Here is a 26,079-nt window from a genome sequence, read left to right on the forward strand (position 1 = left end):
CCCCAGGAGCAATAGGCCACACACTCAAGCTTGGCTCTGGCAGAGAAGGATCTGTCAAGACCCCCTGGGGGCTGCCACCTCAGTGACTTTGAGACTCACAAGTCATGGAGCGTGTGGGCTGGTCCTGTGTCTCTCCCTTCTGCTCCCAAATGCTGTCTTTCATGAGTGCTCCCAGAAGCAGGTTCTCTGACTGTCATGGGACAGCTGTGTCTGGGCTTGGGGGTGGGGAGGTGGCCCTGAGCTAGTGCCCAGGCTTCAAGGCCCATGTCTGTACTTCATAGCTTGTGGCCGACATTGCTTAGGGACAGGATGAGGACACCGGCTATTTTTGAAAGCCAACACTTTGTGTCCCCCACCTCCAGGTAGCAGTTCCCAAACCCAGCCCTCAGCCTGCCTTCTCCGTCTTGGAGCATGCCTCCCTGCTTTTACAGAAAATCCCACCTGTTTAACTGTGAGCACCTACTACTGTTCACCAGACCTGAGAGATTCTGGAAGAGCTAGCCATAGGTGAGCACCACGGCAGACCCTTAACAAGGTTGGCAGCAGACTGCAGAAGCTTGCAGCTGGGTTTGTAGTACTGCAGGCGTTGCATTTACTTTGAGAGGGATTCGTGGCTGAGATACGAGGGTCGTTAACAGAAGGTCAGGCTAAAGAAGGAATAACCAAACGCTTTGAGTAAAGAAATAAGCAGCGACTTTCCCAACTGGGGAAGGCGCAGGCTTCGGCCACCCCCTCAAAGGCGGAGCACAGGCTTGCGGTGAGGAGCACAAATGCTCTTGGGACAGGAGCCGGGCCCTACCCATCTAGTCGCCTGAGCTTTCACTGAGCAAGAGCTGGAGAGAGGGGCCAAGACGTCCATCGCGTGTAGGTCTGTAAAGGAGGCCCGGGCTGCAGCGCGTGCATCCCTGAGAGAGGGCTGGAAGTGTGCTGGTGGCACTGGGAAGTCAACCTCTGGGGTGGGTGATGGGTGTGTAGGGATGTGGTCTGGGATTCAACCCAGGAGGCCGCTGCGGGTGGCGCGGCACCGAAGCAGGGGAAGGGGCAAAATATAAAAATATCCACGAGTGGCGCAGCGCCGGGCCACAGCGTTATTAAACTAAAGCATCTTATAAATTTCGAGCCATTAATAACAGGCTGCCTCCACGTCGGGATAATTTATTCAAATTGCGGGTCCCGGGATGGAGGAGCAGATGTTTCAGAGCTGTTGGTGTCACTGAAAAAGAGTTCCAGGGGAGGAGGGGGAGCGCTGCAAAGGCTCAGCCCCGCCCCCTCTGTCCCTCTAAGGAGTATCTCTGTCTTCAGCAGCACAGGCCACCAAACCCCCCCTATGCTGGGGAAGGCAGGACAAAGTCCTTAAGGGATAGCCAACTTAGTTCAACAAATGCTAGACTAAAGAACCATCTGGAGAAACAAACAGGCAATTCTCCGCATTCAGAATGCAATGCTGCTCTCAACTGGCCTTGGGTGCCCTATGATCACGGCTATCTTGCCCTGTTGAAATAACAGTTCTCAAAGGGGTGTTGCCTGGAGTCAGGTAGCCTGGCAATCAGAGGGCTTGGCATTCTTCCCTGCATGATCAGGTCTTCTGCTGATGACCCGGAACTGAACCCTGGAGTCTCCTTTGCCCCCTCTGAACAACTGAGTAGTAATGCATGGATGGCTTGCTCCTGCTGGGAAGGACAGAGGGAAGCTGTCCTAGGGTTGTCCTTGGACTCAGTCAAACCTGAGTCCTGTGGTGGGGTGTTGGCAGGTGCATCAGGACCTCGGGTTGGGTGCATCAGCCACTGAGTATCTGTCTAGACCTAGGAGAGGTTAGCTTCCTCAGATGAAAGCTCACCTGCCAACTTTCGCCTCTGGCAAGGCAACTCTCACACCATGATGTCACTTCTGTCCCTAACTCCTCCCATAAATGTCTGATGTTGGGGGTGGGAGCCTCTGGAGTATGAACTCAAGTGTATAAGACTTAGACTTTCGGGGGGGGGGTACAGTATCCCACTAGTAGGCTGGGTCTCATTTGAAACTCACTGTTTCCTGCCAGCACGGCTGGGAGGGTCAGTGGTAGCCGTCAGGCCCCAGCACATTGGACCTCCTCCACAGCTCAAGGTTCATTTCCAGTGAAGGAGAAAGTGCAGCCCACACTCGCAGGGCAATCAGCATGCTCTGTGATGAATGGAGCCCGTGTCACTCAGCGAAAATGAATATTTCTTTGCGATAATGGCCAGATGGTAGCAACTCTCCGATCCAAATTAAAACATGCATGATAAATGCCAGGAAAACAGAGGAAGACAAAAACCCCAACCTGGAGTGAATTCTCTCTATAAATCTTCCCTCTGTGCCCCTCCCCCACCACAGTGGCCCTGCTAATAGCCATTAAATTATTAAGATGTGCTGCAAGGAGAATGTCAATGTCAGGGGCCCCAGCCCCCACCCACCCTGCCTCAGCTTGTGGGGCCAGAGCGGATAGGAAGGCCAAAGTGTAGGCTGAGTCTCCACCTGGCCCAACCAGGGAGGGTAGAGCATTCCCAGCCATGGGCAGAAGACTAGCATGGACTGACGCCCATCCCCAGACAAGCTCCCAGGAAGGCAGATGTGTCTCTCTTTTCAAGCAGGGAACGGTCTCCATGGAGATGAAAAATCAACACCGTGCCCGACTTCACAGTGCATGCAGAGGGCAGAAGAGGGTACCTGAGCTGGGGGCTCAGTGCGGGGATAGCCAGAGAAAAGAGACCAGGGGGGGACGGAGGAGGGCTTGGGCTGCTGGCGTGGAGCTGGCTGACTGGGCAGGGTCGAGTGTGCTGGCGGCTCGGAGGCAGCAGATACCCGGGGAGGGAAGGCTTCGCGCTGGACTTCTACTTCCTAGTGAGGGAGTCTCCTGAGCCTCTGCCCATCCTCACTACATGGATCTCTCGTTCTGATACACTGGCCATCTTCCCTGTAGGTGGCTATTAGGCGGCCATCCTCCCATGCCCAGCTCCTGTGGACCCAGACTTCTCATCTTCCTCCAGGAGCCAGACCCCAACACTTTATTCTGGTATTCCTAGGACTCTTTCCCTGGGTCATTTGGTTTCCTTGTCTGTCCCTGGACGTGCTCTGGGCCATGGGGTTTGCATCTCTTATCTCCGTCTAGAATCCACTCCAGCATGAAGAAGCCTCCAGAAGGCCACACAGACTGCCCCAGTTGGTGCAGGCCTCCCTCTGCCCATGGCATGCACTGTCTTCACCGCTCGTGTGTGGCACCAGATCTCCCTGCTCTAGCCCGTGGGCTTCTCTAGGGCCTAGAGCCCAGCAGCGGCTGGAAAATAACTTCCTAGAGCCGCACATCTGCCTTATGGTTCATAAGCTCTGCAGGATAAGGGATAGCCTCTGGTGTGGAAAGTGGCTTCACCTGGCCATTTGTACATAAACTCCAAGCATCCTGAGACACCAAAGTCAATTACCCAGGGGTGGGTTGTGGTCTTCAGGGTGTTGAGACCATAGGATATCTTTAGCATGGATCCCTGTTGATGCCTGCAAAGCTGGATTTAAGATGGGCAAGACCCTGGTGATTCAGGCTGCTTTTCGTCAATGCTTTTCCTGCCTGCTCTTCCCAGCTGGTCTCACACTTACATGGCCACAGAAAGACTCTTCCTTCCATCAGCTGGGTGGTTCCTGAGCAGGTTCAGCCTCAGACACTCTCTGAGGTCCCCTGTACCTCTTCCGCAAAAGCACGGGCAAAGAGAAGGAGAAGTCTTTGTAGACAGTGGCCCAGCCCCCTCTCTGTGGATTGGATGGTGGGCTTGGAGGCTGGGAGGGCATTCAGAATGAGCAGTTGTGAGAAGTCCCAAAGTTCCACGAGAAATCGGCAAGGAAAGGAGGTGACCAGAAGGATCAAGACCAGAAGGGCTAATGGCTGCTATCTGCCTCGAGGAAGTCAACTCTCTGCCTGCCCTTGTTTCTCACTCCATAGATGGAGATGCTGCTCGGTCAAGCACATAGAGTGCAACCAGGTGTGAGGCTGCCGCCCTAGAAGCTCGGATGACTCAGTGGCAGGATTGGAGCACCACTGTCTCTTTCCATCCTCTAGAGTCCCAGCGGTCCCTGCTGCATGCATTGACAAGGCCCTGTATCTCCAACCTTGGGGGGGGGCAGTTGGGCAGACTGTAAAATAAAATGACAAGAGCCAAGGCCTTTTGGATCCAGAAAAATAAGCAGGCATATGTACACTTGTGTATACAGGGGCTGACTCGGGGTCTCCCATTTCTTCTTGTTATCCCCTGTCCCAAGCCTACAGTCCTATTACACGGCCATATTTTCCCTATTCCTTGCTACTGCTCAGTCTTCTGGGTCCATGCCAGAGAGAGAACAAAGTAGGGCTGGCAAGATGGCCTACTGGGGAAAGGCACCTGCTCCCAGGATCCACAGGGTAGAAAGAGAGGACCAACTCCTAGTTCACCTCTGACTTTCACACAAGCAGGATGACACGTGCATGCACCAACACGCATATATAAACTCCAAGTCTATGTTCCTCTGCTCCATTAAGCAGACACACCTTTCCAACCAAGCCCACTCTTCTACAGATTTAAAAATACCTGGAATGCCACCCACATACCTGCCATCCTCGCCTCCACCTTCATGCCTTTGCTGTGACAGCCCATGTGCTCCCTGTTATCTCACTATCACCTCCTCTTGGAAAGCTCTCCTGGCCTGCTCCTTTCCCGTAATTCACACACCCAGCCCGGTGGAGGTTCTGGGTGGTACAGTTTCTATTAACGCTTGATACATCACAGCTCATCGGAGATCCTCACCCTGTCACCCCCCCCCCCATATACCAGACTCTAAGAATAACATGACAATAACCACAGCTACCATGAGGGGGCACCCCACAGTTGGCAAAAAGAAGTTTATGGGATGGCTATCCTCTTCTTTGCAATAAGAGTATGTAGCTCTCCGAGTGGATACCTTTGTGGGAAGGGTGGGGAGTCTGGAGTCAGAACCAAGGCCGGGAAGCCTGGGCCTACTCTGCCCAGCTCTTTCCTTGGGCATGTGTTGAACAACCCCAGAGCACCATTTGTACAATGTTTCCCCCCTAACCCTCAGGCCTGACAGCGCATCCCCTTACCTAAACACCTCTGTTCAAAGCTCCTTGTGAAAACCAGGGTTCCTACACCTTACCTGAACCCTCAAAGCCAGACACCCTCCATCCTGGTTCATAGGGAGCCCCTCACCCACTTGGGTTCAGCTCATTTTCCTACAGAGCAAGCTCAGCTTCATGTCCCCGTCTCTGGTTCCCATGATCTATTCCCTTTTCCTGTTCTGTTCCTTTAACCCCCTCACCATGCCCACATTCTTATCAATCTGTCCTGGTGCACTGCATCGGGGGCCCGAGGACACGGGGCATTTCGTTCCTGTGCTGAGGTCTGCCCAGTCCGGGAAGCGTTTCCTGGCTCTCATTGTCCCCATCTTCCCTAGAAGTGGGCACACCCTCCTGAGTGCTCACTTTGCACAGAGGACAGGATGCTCCGAGAGTGACAAAGGGATGGCTCACCAGAGGGGGCCCAAGTCCCCTCTCTCTGTCATTCCTATTCCCAGACGCACAGGCAGGAGGCACTTTTAAATATCATCCAGAAGGCCATTTGCTATGATTAATACCCCATTTCCCTCGAAACCGTTGTGTGCTAAATTAGCTGGGGCCAGAGGGAATTTGTCGAGGAGCTTGAGTCTCAACTTAACTTTCTTAATGCTTAAAACAAGACAAAGCAAAAAAACAAAACAAAAAACCACTTTAAGACCAAAATGCAGATCAAGCCTTACACCCTCCCCCAGCTGAAAACCTAGATTCCATTTACATTCTGCAGGTTTGCAGTTAATTATATTTTCACACCTGTGGCGGGAGTTACAGATGTATTTATAATGTGTGTCTGCCCCACTGGAGTGCCTTGGGGCCTCCCTAGGGACCCTTCCCCATGGAGTCAACGCCCCAGCCTCAAAGACCTGTCTTCACAGGTCTATTTGGTGTGGCTGTATATATTAGCGGAGGCTGCTCAATATTAAAAACTCCTTTTCCAGTGGGGTAAGGAAGGAGACAAAGATCCCTTGGAGTCAGAAAAGATGGACGGGTTTTGAGAATAAAAGCCACAAAGTAGAGTGAGCCTTGCCCGTGCTGCGATGAACTGGAGACAGGGAGCCTCCCTACTTAAGCAAAAATGAGAGACTGTTTGCAGCTACGCCATCCACCCTGATCAGTAGGGAAGCCACACCCTGGCTGGACAGCCTGGCTTAGTTGTAAGTTTATCATCTCTTGACCCTTCCAAGTCTTTCAGACTGCATGCACAGGGCTGAGGTTTGTGGTTTTTCCCCTCCAATAGTAGTCTCCAAAATGAACCTGGGGCATGGGCTTTGAGGTTGCTTCGAGGGAAAACATGATACAAACTGAGAAATTCCAAGGGAGGTCGGAACAAGTCTGAGACAGGAGACTGAGGAGCTGTGGAGTTGTCTGTTCTCTCTCTCTCTCCTCTCTCTCCTGTCTCTCTGTCTCTCTCCTCTCTCTCTGTCTCTCTCTGTCTCTCTCCTCTCTCTCTGTCTCTCTCTGTCTCTCTCTGTCTCTCTCCTCTCTCTCTGTCTCTCTCTGTCTCTCTCCTCTCTCTGTCTCTCTCTGTGTGTGTGTGTGTGTGTGTGTGTGTGTGTGTGTGTGGTGGGTACATATGTGTGCATGTGGAGGCCCAGGTTAGCCTAAGGTTTTGTTCTCAGATGCTGTCCACATTGTTTTGCTTTTTATACAATTTAATTTTAGTTGAACCTCAATTGGCCTTCTTTTAATTTTTTTATTCAGTTAATTTTGTGTTCTTGATTGGGAGAAGGCCAGAGCACACATGTGTGGAAGTCAGAGACCAGCTAGAAGGAGTCCCTTCTCTCTCTACCATGCAGGTGGTAAGGATTGAACTAAGGCGGCCAGCTTATTTTCACTGAAGCCATCTTGCTGGCCACACCCTGTATTTTTGTTTGTTTGCTTGTTTGTATGCTTGCTTGCTTTAAGACAGAGTCTCTCATCGGCCTAGAACTAGCTGAAGGCAGTGAGCCTCGGGGCTTCTCTCTGTCTGTCCATCATTGGGATCACACATGTGACCACCTTGCCCCTCTTTTCACGGGTCCCGAAGACTGAGTTTAGGCTGTCGCACCTGTGCCGCGGGCGAGCGCTTTACTGACTGCCTTTCAGTGGAAAAGCCCCTGCCCTTTTCCATCCACTTCTTCATAAAAATGGGAGGGGCTAGGTGAGGGCAGACCCAGGGGCCAAGGTAGAGTCGTTCCTGGGCCTCTCCAGGCCTACATGGTCTGGTGGTCTGACATTAACTGCCCTTGGTTTGCCGGGGAGCAGCTCAGAGGAGGGACGATGGTGTTGTCAAGAGTGCGCATGACGCAGGGAGTCCGAAGTGGGGACCGACCGCTCCTTTAGGTGGCTACTGCAGGGCCTCGGTCACCGGCCACATTCTGCTGGTTAGGGTTAGCTCTTCTCTTTCCCGCATCCTCTGGACAGTAAAGGTCAGGGTGTGCTGTGATCTACAGACCCAGCATGGCTTCAGGCTGGCAGCCCTGCCCTCCAGCTTTCCTCTGCTGCCCTGCAACCCTCCCACCTGCCTGGCCTGAGGGCTTCCTCTGCGGAACCCGGAGGGCTTCTGTTCTGCCTGAAGCTTTTGGCCAGTGAGGCATTCATTGCCTCCGAAGATGGAAAAAAAATGGACACTTTTTTTAATGGTGCATTTCCACAAAGCAGGGTCAGCCTGCAAGTCCTTTTCATCAGAACACACTGTAAATGGCCTTTGGAGTGTAAGAGGATTGTATTGTTAGAAGAGCCCAGACTGGGAAAGGCAGCATCTGGAGGTCAACAGTTATGGCCATGGGTCTCCCCCCAGCCACGTGCCTGGGCCAGAACCACTGCAGGAGCAGACAGCTGCCCTACCTGGACTCACACCCCTCAGCTGGTTCCCCAAAGCCACCGGGAGCCCTTACAGACCACACGTGGTCTGTCTGCTTAGAAACAGAATAATGCTTGGAGGAGAAATGAGGGACGTAATAGGATTTCGAAAGCCACGGACCCGATGGGGCTACAGATGGTGGAGGGGCTGGGAGGAGGGGATGGGGCCCGGGTTTATGGTGGGGAACGTGGCCTCAGGGAGGGCCTGGGATCTGCTTCACATGCATCGTGTCCAACCTCATTAGCTGGCCCAGCGGGACGCCGATGCCACACTAGTGTGTCTGCCATGAGGAGAAGGATGCTCTGAAGACGCCGCTAAGGACCGGGGGCAGCAAAAGGCTACAAGAACACAGCTGACTGACTCGGCCATCACCTGCCTGGGTGGGGTGGATGCAAGGGTCAGCCTGATGACTAACGAGGGTGGGGCTCATACCTGCTACAACCCTCCCCTTCCTTCCCTTACCCTGCATAGCTCTAGTAGAGATAGAAGAGTCGAGGACACAGAAGGGGGGGGAGAGGAAAAGAGAGAGAGAGAGAGGGGGAGAGAGAGAGAGAGAGAGAGAGAGAGAGAGAGAGAGAGAGAGAGAGAGAGAGAGAGAGTGTGTGTCTATAAACCAGGGAGCAGATTGAACTGGGATGCTTGGCTCCAGGTACTTTTGTAAGACTTGGGAATGGAGAAGTTCTTCACTTTCTAGAAGCTTCCTTGGGGGTGTGTCAATAGCGGCTTACAGTGCTACCTCTCCAAGTTCCTTTGCAGGCAGAGCTCAGGGCTCCCACCCTCCTTAGTGTGCCTCAGGCCCTGCAGTTTGTGTGGAGGGTGGGGGTCAGAAAGTCCCCTCCTCCTTCCTCACTCTCTGACTCACTTCTCTGAATTCCTGGGTGTCCCTCTGGGTCCCCTCAGGCTACTATCTCAGTCTCCCTTCCCTGGCCTGGGAACATCGAAGCCTGCCTAGTAGGGAAGAGACTTGGCCTGTCTGTTTAATGTGGGCTTAACCTGCTCCAGCCATAGGTCAGGTGACTGCAGATCTAATCCAGTCGTGTCTTTAAGCAATTAGGCCCGATTCTGCCATAGCAGTGACTACTTTTTGTGTCCGTTTGCCTGTGAGCTTTCTTCAGAGCTAAGCATGGAGGACAGTGGGGCACACCCTGGGAGACTGGAACCTTATTCATGCTCCTGTAGGAGGCCTTCCAAAGCTGGGCATCTGGAAACAGTGACCTGCTAAGAGCTGGTCTGTTAGCCCAAGGCTCTGAAGGACCCAGCCTTCACGGGGTCTCATGTGGTTGGAAGAGGAAAAGAACCCTGCTACTGTTCCTTCATCCCAACTAAGCAAGTCCTCTATACCAGAGCTCGCCTCACACTTACAGTTGTGTCGACTGTTCACGCCCGTTCCCAGAACCCCATGTGACCGTGGGATGCTTCCAGAAGCGCAAGAATGGGAATGGAGCCTTGAAGTGCCAGCATTGCCTGTGTGTGGGCGGGGTGTGGGCAGAAGCCTTCCTCCGACTAAAGTGTCTTTACTGGCCTGGAGGGCAGTTGAGCGGCGATGCCAGAGGCACGGGTATGCCTCAGGTTCTAAGTCTTTGGAACATTGAGTGTCCTGGGAGCAGAGGTGTTGGGGCTGAGATGAAGATGTACCCTGGGCAGGGCTGGGGCCCCACATCACTCTCTGTTTCTGGGGTACTTCCTTCCCTGCCTTTCCTGGCTCCAAGAAACATTCCCTAAGCCCCCTCTCTCCACTCCTGTTTCCTTCTCTCACGTTTTTTATTAAAAAAATAGTTGTGGTGTGTGTGTGTGCCTGTGTGTGCCTATGTGTGCCTATATGTGTGTGCCTGTGTGTGTGTGCCTGTGTGTGTGTAGGCTGATAGTGGATCCCTTCCTCAATCAGTGTCTACTTTCCGGTGTTAAGATGGTCTCTCACTGAACCTGAGGTCACCTATTGGCTGCACTGGCTGGTCAAGAAGCCCTCCGCTCCTCATGTCTCTGCATACCTTGCCTCTATGGCCCAGTGACATGATCCCAGGCTCCTAACACATGCTCGGCTTTCTACCTAGGTGCTGGAGGCTCGAACTCAGGTCCTCGTGACCCAAACACTTCACCCACTGAGCCCTCTCCTCTCCTCTCCTCGGTCCATTTCTTCTTACCCCATCCTTGTTACCCACTTCATTCCTCCTCCTCCCTACCCCCCCTCCTCCCCCACCTCTCCCCTCCTTCCACACCTCTCTCCTCTTCTTTACCCCTTTAATCATTTTCACCTTTCCCGCCTTCCCTTCCCTCCCTTCCCCACAAGAAAATTTAATGGATATTAAATTATTTTAAACCAACTTTCTTATTTAAAAAATAGCTTGGTGATAGTGCTGACTCAGGACCATCTCCCTGTTTAATATTGAATATGCAATTAATAGATAGATGTTTAGGTCTGGCTCCTCTCTCCTCCCCCCCACCCCTTCCACCGCAGCAAGAATAAAAGAGCTGATTAATCTGGCTTGGGGCAAGTGTCAGAGCAGGAGATATATGGGAGAAAGGGATGAGGTTAGCAGCTTGGAGTTGGAGAGCAACTGCCTCCCGGGCAAGGGATGGTGAAGAGTATTAGAACAGGCATCGGCCGGGCTGGGGCTGAGGGGATGTCCCTGGCCCTCGTCGGTTCTGGAGACCGAGCTGGAGTCAGGCCTGCCCGATCCCTCTGACGCTTCTCTAGGTGAGGCCTTCCTTGTTCAGGCCAGTCTGCCCCCCTTCCCCCCGCTCCCCAGCTCTGGGGATCCCTTTCCTTCACGTCTGGAAATACTGTTTCCTCACATTATCTTCTCCCTCGATAGCTGCTCGCACTGACTGTCCAAGCAGCCTGCCTGGCCTTGAGAGCTACCCTCTGTCATGTGGCTCCCCGAATATACCTCCTCGAGGCACTGCACGTCTGGGTGACTTGCACCCAGCTCTCACTGGCCTCTCTTCTAGAGACCATTTCTAGGAGAGACCCTGAACCCTGCCACGGCCTGAGTGAGGCCGAGCAAGGACACGATCCTGCCTTCATCAAGGAGGAAGCCAGCGTGGGAAGAGGGAGCATTGTGGGCTTGCTCACTTAGACCCTTTACACTGGAGCGTATTGTACCTCAGTTACCAGGGTACCGAGTGCTCAGAGAACTGTCCCTGGGTGAGATGCGTCCCTGCCCTTTGGCAGGCCCCAGACATCGGCTTGAACCCTGGTGGGTAGGACTTGACTGAAGCTCAAGCCAAGAAGGGCGTGAGCCAGATAAGAGGTTGGAAACAGGGCTCTAGGGAGTGTTCTGGGAGGAACTGTAGATCACTGGGACCAGTGCCACCTTCAGTGACACTAGAGTTTCCTTCAGGACAACTGACTCTGAGTTTTAAGCATCTTTGGTGTATTTTATTTTCTTATATGTTTTTAGGGGAGAAGAAAGCTGACTACCTCTGGGCAGGTGGTCCTGGTTCTATAAGAAAGCAGGCTGAGCAAGTCACGGAGAACAAGCCAGTTAGCAATCCCTGTGGCCCCTGCATCAGCTCCTGCCTCCTGCCTCCAGGTTCCTGTCCTGTTTGAGTTCCTGCCCTGACTTCCTTCGGTGATGGACCATGATGTGGAGGCGTGAGCCAGATACACCCTTTCCTCCCAACCTGCCTTTGATCATGGTGTTCCGTCATAGCGATGCTAACCCGAACTAGGACACTTTCCCTGGTGGTTCTTGTTCTGCGAGGGACCCTTTCCTCCCTGGTGGAAGAGTGGCCAGGATCTCCCACTCTGGCCAAGGCTGGAAGCAGGTGCCCCTTCCCCTTTCCCTTTCCCTGCCCTGCAGGGTTTCCTGCTAATGGGTGACTGCTGAGCCTGTGCGTGCTTGGGTGGGACCTGCCGTTGGTGGATAGGACAGTGTCCCCTTAGGGGGGGTCCTGGGTCTGACCGGGGGCTGAGTTTGTCCACATTCCTGAGGGTATTGTTCAGCGCTAAGGCCAGGCAATGAAAACTAAGTGGGAAGTTGGGGACTGAAGGTAGACTCCACGCAAAGCAGAAAGGATAGCATACCCGTTTGCAAGGCCAGCAGTCTGGACCCTAGCAAGGGCCCGTGGCTCCCTTCCCTCTGCTGTGCCGAGGTGTTTCCCCATCCCGCCCCCCCCCCCCCAGGTAAACCTGTGTGCTCAGTGCCACGGGAAAGGCTGGCTGTGGACAGAGCCCAATCCTGAGTGACAGAGGCCGACCTTTGATGCTGCAGGTATTCTTTATCGCTTTCTCTTATTTCCTTTTCACACTGTAGCGTGGTTGAATCCTACGTAGAGGGCGCCTAGAGATTGGGCTGTGCCCAGGGCAGGTACAGGTCACCCTGGAGCTGAGGTGGGGAGCAATATTGCTACAAAGACACTGAATCCCTAGAGAATTGTTGCCTGGTAACAGAGACGTCCCTGGCTGGCCACATGTCTTGTCCTCCCAAGGCTCCGTCCGTCCGTCCATCCATCCATCCATCCATCCATCCATCCATCCATCCATCCATCTATCTATCTATCTATCTATCTATCATCTATCTCTTTCATGTGTGTGCATGGGGTGAACATTTGTGGGTGAAACCACGTCCTTCTCCCTCTGTCCCCTTCCAGACATCTGCCTGCCTGCTGGGTTCCACCTTTCCGGTCTTTATCTCCATGCTTGCCCTGTGTAGCCTGCACCCTCCCCACAGCCCCTCTCAGTGTATCCTTCACAGCCCTGGCTCTTCTTGGAACAAGACTGAGTGCGTCTCTCCTAACCGAGCAGTGTTCACACCCATCTCAGTGGGTTGTTCTCGACGGCACACCTTCTTCTGCCTAACTAAGAGACTGGGAAAGGATAACTCCTACGTGGTTCCTTGGTTCTTTAGACAAGTGTGAAACCCTTCCCTCCTGCCCGCAGACCCGTCTCCTAGCCCCTCCCCATTGTCTTTCCATATCCCTCACCCGGAACAACAAGGGCCAGCCGCTAGCCTTCAGTGGGTGGGAGGAGCAGCAGGAGGAGGAAGAGGTAGGGAGTCACTGCAGCCAGACGGGGCGGGGAGAAAGGAGGAGGAGGGGAGGGGTCAGAGACAAGTGGGCCCTCACGTGAAGGGGGCTGGCGCAGGCAGCTACTACCTCCTCGGCTCTCGCTGTCCGCAGGCTTCACCTGGATCGGCCGGTTCATCTGCAACAGAGTAGAGGAACATCATTACAGGGAGCCTGGGACCAAAGTGCTCGAGGGCACAGATGCCAAGTGTGTAGGACACGCCCACACTGCGAACCCACACACCTAGAGACAAGCAGGTGCATTCCTCCAAAGTTCCACCCGTCTTCGTCCACCACCTAACTCTCCAAAGCCAAGCACTGCGTGCGCGCGCGGGAGAGTGGGTGGAGGTCCTCTGGGTTGGAGAAGCTATAGGGCTCCTCCCTCTTAGACTAGCTCTCCATAGCCTGGTACCAGGATCTGGGGGTGATAGCATGCTTATTTCTCCTCTCTTTACCCAGAAGACCCTCCTGTACCCCAGGCACGCTTGTGGTCCAGCCTTGGGTCCCTCGGGACAACTGGCTTTGCAGTTTGTCCCTGCAGGAATCTGACTCCTGCCATCTCTAAGCCTGGCTGCGGGACAGAGGTGGCGGAGGACTTGGTTCCCATATCTGTGTTGGGAGAGGAGCTCAAGGCTGGGGTTCCCGAAGGCAGTAAGAGGGGTCCGCCGAGGGTGGAGCAGGCACCGCCAGTTTTTTTTGGGCTTTGGGGTTTGTTGTCCGGGTGCTGAGGCACTGGACTGCCTGCACGGACCTCTCCCAGGAGCTGGTGCAACACTACATTTGACCACTAGGGGTCTCTGAACTCCAAGCATCTTGGCTCAAACCTCAGGTTAAAACCCAGCTCTGAGGACTAGGGTGGTCTCTCCAGCCTTGGGTTCCCACCGTATTTCAGACAATAAAAAATTATAGACACCACACAATGCGACGTTCTTTATGTCTTTACCATGTCTCTCCTGTATGCCTCTCCACGATCCCTTTTTGCAATTGAATTTCTCTCGCAAGAACAGGCCCCAAGAAACAAGAACGGCGGAAGCACCACGTTTTAAAGACGGAGAAGCCGAGGCCAAAAGACAGTCACGTGCTTTTCCAGACACCTTGTGGCAGGGTCTGCAAAGGCTATTTCAGCACTTGCTACCACTGCTCCTTAAGACCTTGTTGCCAATTCCCCTCCCTTACGGGGCCGGACCAGCAGTCACAAGCCACCTCCTGCCTTCTGGTCTAGGATTTGAAGTGAGTTTTGGCTGCATCGAGACAACTGGGGTTTGCGGGGAGGATGTTTGTGACTCAGCAAGGTGAAGCTGAGGCCAGGGGAAGGGCAGACGCAGCGCGCAGGATTTGGAGTGAGGGCAGACAGGGAAGGAGATGCAGGAGCCAAGGCCAGCAAGACAGGCCTCAGGGGGCCAGGCTGTCCTGCTTTGCCCCCCGGTCGTCACTGACAGTCCTGGAAGGGGGGTTTGTATGCACGCTCCAGCCCCTCAGCCACAGGAGGAGTGTCATTCTACAGCAAACTGCCTGCATGTGAAGGTGTGACACACTGCTTTTGGATCCCCAGCAAGACAGTCTGTTCCAAAACCCTGAAGGAAAGGAAACTTCTAGAAGACCCGCCAGCAATCTCAGTGTAGGAGAGGAGATCCAGGGGAGTTTTGTCACTCCTGGCTTGCTGTTTGGAGCATAGCATCTCACTAGGGGGTTGAAGCTAAGGCTGTTTGCATGTTAGTGCCCCAACACAGAGCTACACCCCCCCGTCACTTTTCACACCCACCTGGACATCCCCCCTCCCTATCTGAAGACCCAGCACCCAGTTATGACCACTGTTTCCTCTCACACCTATCTCTCCAGCCATTGTGCTTCCAAAGTAGACAGTTCTCCGAGGTCAGAAGTATTATCATCAGTATCTTTCTGGGAGGAACCTGACCAGGATGCTACGGAGAGAGGCAGGGGCCACACTACCTCGGACACAGTGACAACCTTTCATGGATTTCCTGTTAGGGACCTCAGCCTAAGGGCCCAGCAGTAAGTGGGGAATACAAAACATCCAAGTAGTGAGGACAGTTTGGAGCGGTTTCTTGGGGCCACCAAATTGTAGGTAACGTTTGTGGTGTAGAAGCTTTTCCAGCGCGCCCCCATGCTCCCACCCCATGTCCTCCTCCCTGAGTCCATTCCTGAGGCCTGCAGCGCCCTGCTCCAACGTCCTGTCATTCCCTCGGCTAGCTGGAACCCCACTGTGGACTGAATTTTGAAATGCTTGTCCATACTGTGAAGCTGTAGCCCTCAGCGTGACTGTGTCTGGAAAAACAAAGGCCATCAAGGAGGTGACTACAGTTACGTTGAGTGATAATGGCAAGTCCCCCGTAGCTGCTGTCCTTATGAGACAGAGGAAACACAGGGACCTATGCACACAGACAAAGGCCGTGTGAGGACACAGCAAGGTGACCCTCTTCGAGGAAGAAAGACTCCACTCAAAACCAAACCTTCCCACACCTTGTTCTAGAATTTCCAGCCCCCAGGGCAGTGAGAAATACATTTTGGTAATTTAAACCACACAACTATCTTGTACAAAGAAGCCCCAGCAAAAAGAAATAAATCTAGTCCACGAGATCGGGCTGAGGGAAAGATCTTACAGGGAATCCACCCTTTTCCATAAAAAAGGGCACACTTGAGGGTAGAAAACCACTTGCAAGAGGTGAGGGGCTTGGGCTGCCCAAGACTCCATAACTGCTATATGCATTATATTGCTAGATTATGATAACTTCTAGAATATATGCGAGTAGAGTCACTTCAGCCAAGGAAGCGGAGCTTCAAAGAGATAATGACGCCAGTCCAGAGTTACATAGATGGTAAATGGAAGCATTAGTGTGTGAACCCACTGTTCCGGATTGCTGCCTCTCGGCTTGGAAGACGCTGGGAGCCAGGTGGGGTGGGCTCAGGGGTGGCCTAAGGAAGATCCTAGCCAAGATGAAGAGCGCTGGTGGGGGAGTCAGTCTGGCTGAGTAAGGCAGGCAGAGGTGGGAACCAGACCCGGTGTGTGAATAGAGCCTTTATCCCTAGCAACAGTGTTGGGGGAAGACGCTTCTGCCTCTGGGAGGGAGGAGGGTCTGAGCTCTAGGCCAGTGTTATTCAGAAGCGTCCTACAGGTCGTCAGAGTCTGGGCCAGGAATCTTTCTGGCATGATACAGCCTGTTTTCCACGGCCAGCTGAAAGGTGGTGAACTCCTCTCCATATACACGGAGTCACCCACTGTAATCGACACCCTGCCTTCATGCAGCCTCTCCCTGGCCGTCTTCGGTATCGGGGCTACTCAGAATGCCCAGCCTTCCACTCCTGAGTCAGGCCTGCAATATCCCACGCCAGGCCTGGACAAGAGAGCTAGACCTCCCCTAAAGTTTATTCCTGGATCACTCACTCCTCATTGCCCCAACTTAACCGAGGGATTCCTGGAGGTGGGAATCTAGGTTCTCACTGTCCTGTCACTTAAACCTCAGCCACAGGCTAGGCACCCATGGGTCCTCCACAGCGACCGGAGTAGAACTGACTTGGCCCCTGTTGAGTTGAGCATCCTGGAGTCACCTTGTCATTCCCATCGCACCCGAGGGTGCTCAGCGTCCAACCAGCGTTTGCAGGGCTTCTCTCAAATGCTGGCCAGGGTGGCCCAGGTAGCGTACAGGCCCAGACTTTCTTATTTCGCAGCGGAAGTCAAATGTCAGACTATGGTGTGGCGGTTTCCCAGCTACAGCAGGCTCTCCACAAGAGGCTGGGGCAGGAACGGGCCCTCCCCTTGAGAGGCCCAGCCTTATCAAACCTTGGCTCCACCTGAAGAAAGCAAGTATGGACAGAGCAAGCTGCCTTGGATGGAAGGTGCCAAGTCAGGCCACAGAGATGGCGAGAGATGACCAGGCCAAGTGTGGCCGAGGGCGAGGAGGAGTCAGGGGGACAGCAAAGAAAAGGGAGAGTGGGGTGGGGTGGGGGACGGCCGAAGGAAGACCCGAGGGGCAGTACCCGCCTTGTACTCTCCCGCAGCAAACATTATTTCTCAGGCCTAAGCCGGGGTCTCGGGACCCCACTGATTTTCACCTCCCAACAGTGTGAGGGCCCCACGACAGCCACCGTGTGTCATTTTCCCAAGGCGTGTTCTTCATTCTGGATCCTGCCCTCCGGGCTAGGGCAGGGTGGCAGCCCATCCAGGGTGGCCTTCCCTGGATCGGGAACAGGTCCCCAAGGAGCTGGAGGCCCCTGCGCCAGTCCTCCGAGGAGACTGCATGGGAACTGTGGTCTTTTCCCAGGAAGAGCAAATTGGTTTGGATTGAGTTTGGTAGTCTCCTGAGCTGTGCACTGAGTTTGGTAGTCTCCTGAGCTGTGCACTGAGTTTGGTAGTCTCCTGAGCTGTGCACTGAGTTTGGTAGTCTCCTGAGCTGTGCACTGAGTTTGGTAGTCTCCTGAGCTGTGCACTGGTGGCTGGGCCAGAAGGGAGCTGGTCCTTTCCTGTCCCTTGCCACACCCAGATCTAGCCTTGTCAACTCCTGGCTCTGGTTTGGGGAGAGGGATGTTGTATGGAGTGAGCAGGTCTCACCAGATGAGGAGTTAGGGCCAGCTTTGCTTCTCACAACGGCAGAGGGTGGGCAGGCAGGCGGCTCCTTCCCAGGGCCTTCCCTCTGTCTCCTGTCCCCTGTCCCCTGTCCCCTCCCTCTGCCACTCTCTGCATCAACACATAGCCATGCATTAAACAAGACATTCCATTAATTTCTTCATCATCATAACGTACGCTGGGACATACCCTTTAAATATTCATTCAGCTATGAAAACTGGGCATTAAAATTTTAATAATGTCAAGCTCATTTGAACCAGGCTCCTCGGGGACGATTACGATACAATTAGAATAAATATGATGATTGAGCTGGTCAAAAGGCTTCACCTGTCCAGCGTGGCTCTCTGCAGAGGTAGAGACCCGTGGCTGATGGACAGACAGACGCACAGACAGGCCAAGCTCTTTCCTGACTCCGTCTCCCCTCCTCCACCCCTGTGGCCACCCCTGTACTCTGTGCTGTCACGTCCGCTCCTGGTGGCTCTCTGCCGGCTGATCCCTGAGATTCAGGGCAGGGCAGGGCCACCATCCATCCTCAGGAAGATGGCTCTGATTAGCACCTAACTCCAGTTCCTCCCGGTACCTGCCCGGCTGCCCACTGGATTCATGTGAGAGCGTGGTTTGATTTGTGTGAACGTACTCTCCCCAACCTGCAGAGGGCTCCTGGCTCTGTAGAGCAGGGCCAGCATGGACATGCAGGGGCCCTTGAACAATCAGCTGTGCCCTGTCACCAGAGGCAGAGATGTCCGCCTTCTGCTGCAGTGTACTCCCTGGAGGCTGGTGTGGAGATCTGGGGCGAGGCTGAGCCTTCCTGTGTTCCTTGTTGCCTTACAACTGTCAAAGCCCAACTCCGGAGGTGACCCAGGACTGTCCCCTTGTGTACTCATCCAGCTTCTATTTCCCCGATGAGAGTGGGACCATTTCTCATTGAGGTCATGGGCCTTTCTCAGAAGCTGGAACCTCGGGACCCAGCCTCTCAAATGAGCACCCCTGAATCACATGTGCACGCGCGTGGTTAGTAGGAACGGTTGCCTTAAAGGGTTCACTTTGGCTTGGGAATCAGGATGAAAGAAGAGGGTAAGGGATACAGGAAGGTCGTGCCCATTATAGGACAGGCAAGACCAGCCTCTCCTGCTTCCCGTGTCTGTGGGCAGAAATAGCCCTGCAGCGTAGGAAGAAGCGTAGTTGGCCTGATTTCAACGGGCTGTCCCTGTGTGTTCCGTTCTGGGCCCCCCCCCCCACTGGCGGTCCTTGAGCCCTAAATGCTTCCTGGCTTGCAGATGAGGACTGCTGGGGACAAGTGATCTTAACATGTAACATGCTGTCTCTGGGACCTGGTCAGCACTGGTGTAAAGGGCATAGACCATCCATGTGACAGCACAGCCAGCCCGGGGTGCCGTAACATGAGTGTGTTCCATCCTGATCCCTCTCATTTGTCCACTGCTGGTTGGCACAGATGACGTCCACAATACAGATGTGCGGGGATTGGTGTGTGGAAGGGGCAGCCTTTGCACGGGCAAAGATCCCAAACCAGAGCCGTGTCCCAGAACATCATTTAAAAAACACAGTTCAAAGCTAAAACTCAAAGAATACCAAGGTGGCGACACCCTGAATACTGAGCGTGTGTGCCTTCTGAGGGTATGGATGCTACTCAAAAAACGTTTCTCTAAAAGATACCCTTCGACTCCTGTCCGCCACCTCCAGACACAGCCATTTGGAGCTAGGATTGCATCATGTAGGCCACCGTAGCTTCAAACCTGCAATCCTCCTGCTTTCACCTCTCCAGGGCCACCCGCTTGTCGACTGCAGGCACTTTTTGAGAGCAGAGACTAAGGATGGGCAGCCATTGGCATACAAGTCCAGGGGTGAGGATCCCTTTATGGCCAGATTCCCAGGCTGGGTGTCACGGGCTTGGGCAGAGCTGAAGAGAAGACGGAGCCCTTGCCTGGGCGTTTCCATTGCCCTGGTGAGGAAGGCTCTCCGGGGAAATATGGAGGCTGTGTGCATCATTCTCAGTTTGCTGTAAAATATTACCGCTTTCATTGCCTCCTTAATAAATGACATACGGTTCACTCTAGAGAAGGCTAGAGGTTCAAGGAAACATGCCTTTCACTGTCAGTGAGGCCTGTCTGTGGACACCCCCAGTGGCACCCCTAACACCCCACCATGGCTTGTCCAGGGAAGCTGGCCGCCCATCAGGGTGCAGACTTCCAGGGCTGCCTGGGGTACAGCTGCAGCTGATCTCTCTTCTGCTTTTAGCCTCCTCTCCCTCCTGTGGGTCTTGGCTTCTCTTATTTTCAAGCCTGCTCCCCCTCCCCCATTTTCTCTCTCACTGCTTTGTGGCGTTGATGGAATGTTCTGGTCCTAGACTTGATGGGTTGTTTACTGTCTGTCTCCACTCTGTAAGGGAAGGCCCACAGCCAGCGAGAGACCCCGTCTCAAAAGCCTAAGTTGTGTTCCCTTAGGGATCACATATACCAAGACTGGGAAAAGGCAGAGATTACGACTATGACCCCTGGAAAAGGATGACACATGGATCCCTGAAGCAGTCCACATGCTGAAAGTACAAGGGGGACTTGTTGAGGAGAAAGATTCCAATGGGAGAGGGAAGGGTGTTGGTGGAGAGATGAATAAAAATCTGTCATATGGAATGACACCTGGAGTTGACCTTACACACCTGTGAGCATGGCAGCTGACAAGGGAGCGTGCGTGCCCGCACACACACACACACACACACCCCATGCTCATCAAACAGATGACCGAGTCCTCTCTCGAGTGGCATCATCACCCTAGTCCCTAGGTCTGGGCAGTGCCTGGAGGCATGAAGTGGGCCGCCCGCCTTCAGACTTGTTTCCAGACCAAAGGGAAAGGCCCTTTCAACCCTCTGTCCTCCAGCCGAGAGGCAGTGTGGTACCTTTGGATTAGGACGGGTTTATTGAAGCAGTGATAGCCCTTTAGAGAGACAGTCAGCAGTACCGACCAGACAGAAGAACAGGGTTACGGTTAAAATATGCAAATCTAGAGCCCATTGAAATGCAAGCCCTCCAGACAAGATTTTTTAAAAAATAAATCTTACGTCTGTCCTCGCTCTCTGATCCAAGGAGGCCATCTGACGCTTGTTGGGTCAAGATACATCCGCCTTGTCAAGTTCTTCACCTCTTCTTAGCCCCCTCTTCATTTGACCTGCCAGCTGAGGCCCCTGGCATGTTCCTTGGGCAAAGTGCTTGAGCTGGCCTGTTCTGTACGTAAGCCCCTCCTTCCCCCCTTACCTCATCACAAAGTAAATCGTAAGACTTTGCCTCTACTTCTTGCAAGCCTTCCATAAATGGATCCACTTGATTACACCCGTGACGCTGTATGTGGCATGTGCATATGTGTGTGCAGCTGTGTGTGCATGGCGTGCAATGGCCAGAGGCCAGCACAGGATGTCCTCATCCATTGTTCTCTACCTAACTTTTGGAGGCAAGATTTCTCACTGACCCTGGAGTTCAGTGATTTAGCGAAACCGGTTGACCAGTTGACCTGGGAATCGTCCTGGCCCTGCCTTTTCCAGTTACTGGGATTACAGGTGCACTTCGGTGAGCGTGGCATTTTATGTGAGTACTGGAGGTCAAACTCGGGTCTGCAGGTTTGCATGCAGACATTTTGCTGGCTGAGCCATCCCCTCGGCCCTCACACCTGTTGCTCCGTGCGTCACGGATTCCCGATGCTTTGCTCTGCACTGTCAACAGTGTTGGGTTTCAAGGACCGCTGATCAGAAGCAGCAGAGCTTCTGATTGCCTTGGGGACACGGCTGGATCCTGTCATAGGGCCTGTGAAGTCCAGCATGTGGTGGGAGCTGGGCACCTGGGTTGGACAGGGGTGAACCGTGGCAAGTGAGTATCCCTTATGTTCCTGAGGTTTCCATGACCACATAGTGGACGTTATATCCTTTGTTCTGTCCTGAATCCCAAACTCTCAAGGTGCGTGGGTTTAGGGTTGGAGGGCACAGGGGTGGTGGGCAGTTAACAGGGGTAACATAGAGCAGTAGGGACAGTCACGGTGTATGAGTGCGAGGCCAGTCACTAGGGGTGAGGGGAGGGGTAGGCGGTGCCTAAGTCTGGCAGGCCTGAGTGCACCGAGGGCTGTGTGTCCCCTGCTTGTTTGAGACAAGACAGAATTCCACCAGGGCCTCTTGTAGCAAGAGCATGGAGTGGGGTGAGCTCAAAGAGGCCTGAGAGATGCCACACAGGTGATCAGAGCAAGACCGGCCTCTGTTTTCTGGTACACTGCCCCCTCCAGCCCTGTGGGAAGACAGGAATCCAGAACTGATGCCAGGAAGGTACTGGGCAAACGGGTCAATTGGGTTCCCAAGTGATTCCCATGCCCCGGGCCAAACCTGGCCAGGGGTCTAAGAGTGTGTGGGGGATGCAGAGCCCTTAGTCCGGGCAGCCTCCTTTGCAGCCTACACATCCTCTTTGGTCCAGCCCTCCAAGCAGGCTGCCTGGCAGTTGCTATGCAACAGGCTTCTCCGCTCTGCAGTGTCCGGCCGGCGGCAGCAGCAGCACTGGCAGGCTGTCCTGTTAGTGGGTGCCTTGTGCTGCCCACACTCCTTCCGCCTGTTCACCTTCCTCCTCCTCTCAGCCTCCTCTTCCTGCTTCCCTGGAATTTGTTTGCAGTCCACTGCCCTTTTACCTAAAGGGTTAGAAGGAAGGTTTCTCCCATCGCCCCACGCCCTAGACTGGTCAGAGGTCCTGACACAAGCCCAGTCCAAGACCACTGCTGCTTCCAGTACAGAGATCTCCTGGTTGGTGTTTGGTGTCCCCTGTCCCCTGAGAATCCATGAGACAATGAGGGGAGGGAGGACTTGGGCTTCACGCTTCTCTGGGCTAGGATAGGTGACGTAGAAGGTTGCCAAGATGGAGTCCATGGATCTCTGACCCTAAGGAATCTGGGATTTAGTGGTCCTGCATCCCTGTCAAGACTCCGAGTCCCCCAATGCTGAGGGTTCCTTGTCCATCTTAGTGTTACTGTTCCCACTCATCATCAGGGCTGTGCTGGCAGAGGTAGGAGGATCCTCACAGTCTTAGTTAAGCACCGCTGCCGTGGAAACCAAGCTAATTAGCTGCTCAGCCAGGCTGGGTCACTAACCCTCTTTAGGGTGGGGGCGCATGACGGTTGAGAAACAGTACATGGATAATTCTGCATGAAGGCAGCCCGGATTTCAGGCCTAGCTTTGCAGTACTTACTCATGGAGGACAGCAGTTACTTAACCCTTAAAGGCACACCGTCCTAGGATGCAGGGGGTGGGGCTTGGTGAAAACGCCTAATGGTGTCCACAGCCATCCTCTCCCCTTCTGCCCCTCTGAGGAAAGGCCAAGACTGTGGTGGGAAGGCCATGTGTGACCAAGAAGCAGGAGCCTCCAAATGCCAGAGACTTGTGGTACCTGCTATCTGCCCCTCCCAAGGGCCTGTCCCTTGCTCTTATCCCAGCCTTGCCCTTTCTACTTGGTCTATGGGACCTGTGCCGTTTCTTCAATGGACCACAAAATTTACTCACTCACTCAGTCACTCAGTCACTCAGTCACTCACTCACTCACTCAGTCACTCACTCACTCACTCACTCACTCACTACTCAGTCACTCACTACTCACTCACTCACTCATGCATTCATTCATCCACTAATGCTTATTGAATACCTCAGCGAGCAGGGCCTGCTCTATGACCCCGCCACTCACACACAGCAGTGTTTAGAAGAACGAGACTTGCTAAAGCCCACTCTGCTCCATTCTTGTTGGACCCCACTGTACACTGGGCTTGCTGATTTGTCTAGGTTCGCTGGCCAGTGAGTCTCAGCTTCTTTCTCCTGGATGCTGAGATTCGAAGTGCATGGCATTACAGCTAGCTTTTTCAGTAAATGCTGGGGACTGAAATCGGGTCCCCATGCTCATGTGGAAAACACTTTCTTGACTAAACTATCTTCCCATTCTACTATGTGTCTACTTTTATTTTTATACCATACAGTTCTTGCTACTATGGTTCTACAGTATAATTTGAGGCTAATGTTTACTGTTGGTGTCGAACTGGAATCTGAAAAATGTAGCTGAGATTGTCTTTGAACTCACTGTGTAGAGCAGGCTACCCTCAAAATCATGACAGTCCTCCTTCTTCAGAACCCCAGATAGTTGGATGTGAACTTCCATACCTATTTTCTTTCCTGAGTTTTTTTTAAAACAATTATGATTTGGACTTTATACTTCTACCCAACGCACAGCATCATGACTGATCCCTGAATCGCTGGACCCATAGGCCTTTATTGGCAGGGACCAACTAACTACCAGCTTGGAAAAGTCCTCTCAATTTGACTGGTGGAGAACTTCCCGGGGAGGGGAGATCCCCACTGAGTGTGAACATGCGGGCGTCTTAGGGTCACATGGGCGAACTTTGGCTGATCACTGATCGTGAGGCTGAGTCTCCTCTCCCAAATGCGGATCTGTCTCATCTCCCCTGGCCCGCTGCCGCCGCTGCTCCTCCTGCCTCCCAAGGCAGTGCTCCTGCCTCCCAAGGCTGTGCTCCATGGTTGAGCGGTTCTGCACACCTGAGGTCTTAGTGTTTTCTTGTAAACATACCCATGATTCTCCTTCAACCATCAGGTGCCTAGGACTGACACCTGTTCTGCCTTCACGGGGGCTCTCTGCATGTGCAGTTGACTTTCCAGCCCTCAATACCACTCTTGCCTCTGAAGAATGAGACCTGGAGCCTCCTGGACAAGCTGGCAGAGTAGGTGTGAATAGGGTGGGACCAGACCCAGGGACTTGGACGAGGACCCTTTTCTGTGTCATCCACTGCTGTCCTTCCCTCCTCATTCTCTCATCTTACCTGAGTCACCTGCTGAGTCCCCCTGTCTGTCCTCTCACCCAGCCAGGTTTCTCCCACTCCCTTGCCAAGTCTCAACCCTCTTAATTCTCCCCCAAGGCTTCAGCCTCAGCATAGGCCTGGGGAGAGAGCCCACACCAAGAAAATGACAAACGAAGAGGAAATTGCTCTTAATCTCCATACCACAATCTGGTGATGTCGGTCGGCTGATCGCAAACCTGAGTCATCCTCTGAACAGCAGGCAGCGACATTCACTTTTTGGAATTTGTTTTGTCTCTGGGCTTTAGATGTAATCATCCCCCCCCCCCCACTTTCTCCTTCCCTTTGCCCCTTTGACTCCAGTGTTCTAATGTGAGCCTGCACCCAGCTCGTCTAAGCCTGTTTTCCTGGCATTCATTAACACAGCTCTCCGGCCTCCAACAGGCTAAATGATGCATCAGGTTAAATTCCAGACAACAGCCGCACACCACCATCAATTAGCCATCTCCGGGGCAGCTTCATTAATAAGCATCGATCACGGTTCTCCTTCTGGAACATGCTGGGGTCCCTGGGTCACGGGCACTGCCTGCAAACATGTCAGCTTGGGTGCAAGCATCATCTCGTGTGTGTGTGAAAACTGGAGTGTGGGGGAGGGGCAGGTGATTTCAGAAGCATGGGTGGGCACGTGCTGGGTGAGTGGACCTAAGTGGGTGTGGCGGTGGATTTGTGATTAGCGTGCATGTAAGCGTGTGCACACCCGTGTGTGTAGGTGACTCTACACATAGGTTGTGGCATGGGGGTGTGTATGCTGCACATGTGTGTGGCGTGTATGTTCGAGGGTGAGAAGCCATGCTCTCTCATCCACATCATGTCTTTCTTCCAGTTGCCCCATGAATCCTCCTTGCTCTACCTCTGCCCCGGCGGACCCATGTCCTCCTTCTGCCTAACATGTGTAGGTGACACTGGTCCCCTGCCTTGTCCCCATCCTCTTCTTAAAGACTCCACTTGGCTTGCAGTCCTGGGAGGTAACCCTTAATTCCACCTTGCCATTCGGACCCCGCTCCTGGCACATTCTGGATGTCAGTCAGCTGTTCTCCCTGGCAGGAGCTCTAGCCCAAAGCCAGACGCGTGCCCACAGTTAGTTCTCATCCCCTTGGCGCCCGCTTTTCGCCGTCAGTGGGCATGGCCCAGCTCATCCTCCAAGACCTCCCGCTCTCTGAGGCTAGAACCCGACCCTCTCCCTCTACTCCACTCCGCATTGTCCCATATCTGCCTCAGGCAGCAGACTTCTGAGCTGGGAGCAGCTGGAAGGCTCGGTGACCCCTGTGCCCACAGGCAGGGCCTGTCTCTTCAGGCTGCCTGCACCCCTTACTGTCTGTGGCTCTTGAGGAAGCGGCCTGAACGCACTTCCTGGAGGCAGCAGGTGTCTGAGTCCCCCTCGTGCCTTGCTCTCCACTGTGCATTCCCTAGCCCTGTGTCCAGTCCCGCCTTGCCGGCCACAGACCACCTGCAGCCCGCAGCCCTCGGGATCCCACATGGGACAGTGTGGTCCTCACATGTGAGCATTCAGGTGGGGACAGATGTGTGACCTCTGATGGCAGCGTAGCAGATTGGCTTCTTAAAGGTTAATTAAGAACCTTTGGCTGGACAGTACGGCCATGGTGCCGGCCAGTGGCGGTGGACGCTGTGTCTCTCCAGACCATTAAACAC

General features: G+C 53.7%; 1 protein-coding gene across 25 annotated transcripts in view; it reads right to left on the reverse strand.

Moving 5' to 3' along the window:
- Celf4 (CUGBP Elav-like family member 4) overlaps window positions 1–26,079 on the reverse strand; it is a 277,565-nt gene that overhangs the window by 45,288 nt on the left and 206,198 nt on the right. For 15 of the 25 annotated variants that reach the window (XM_040757969.1, XM_040757976.1, XM_040757968.1 and 12 more), the window contains exon 3: window positions 13,017–13,095. In XM_040757969.1, coding sequence (XP_040613903.1) covers window positions 13,017–13,095 — 79 coding nt within the window. The remainder of the gene's footprint in view (window positions 1–13,016; window positions 13,096–26,079) is intronic. The other 10 variants (XM_040757979.1, XM_040757974.1, XM_040757973.1 and 7 more) reach the window with 1 other exon arrangement.

This window comes from Mesocricetus auratus, unplaced genomic scaffold (genome assembly GCF_017639785.1).
Source record: "Mesocricetus auratus isolate SY011 unplaced genomic scaffold, BCM_Maur_2.0 Super-Scaffold_100015, whole genome shotgun sequence".
Classification (NCBI taxonomy): domain Eukaryota; kingdom Metazoa; phylum Chordata; class Mammalia; order Rodentia; family Cricetidae; genus Mesocricetus; species Mesocricetus auratus.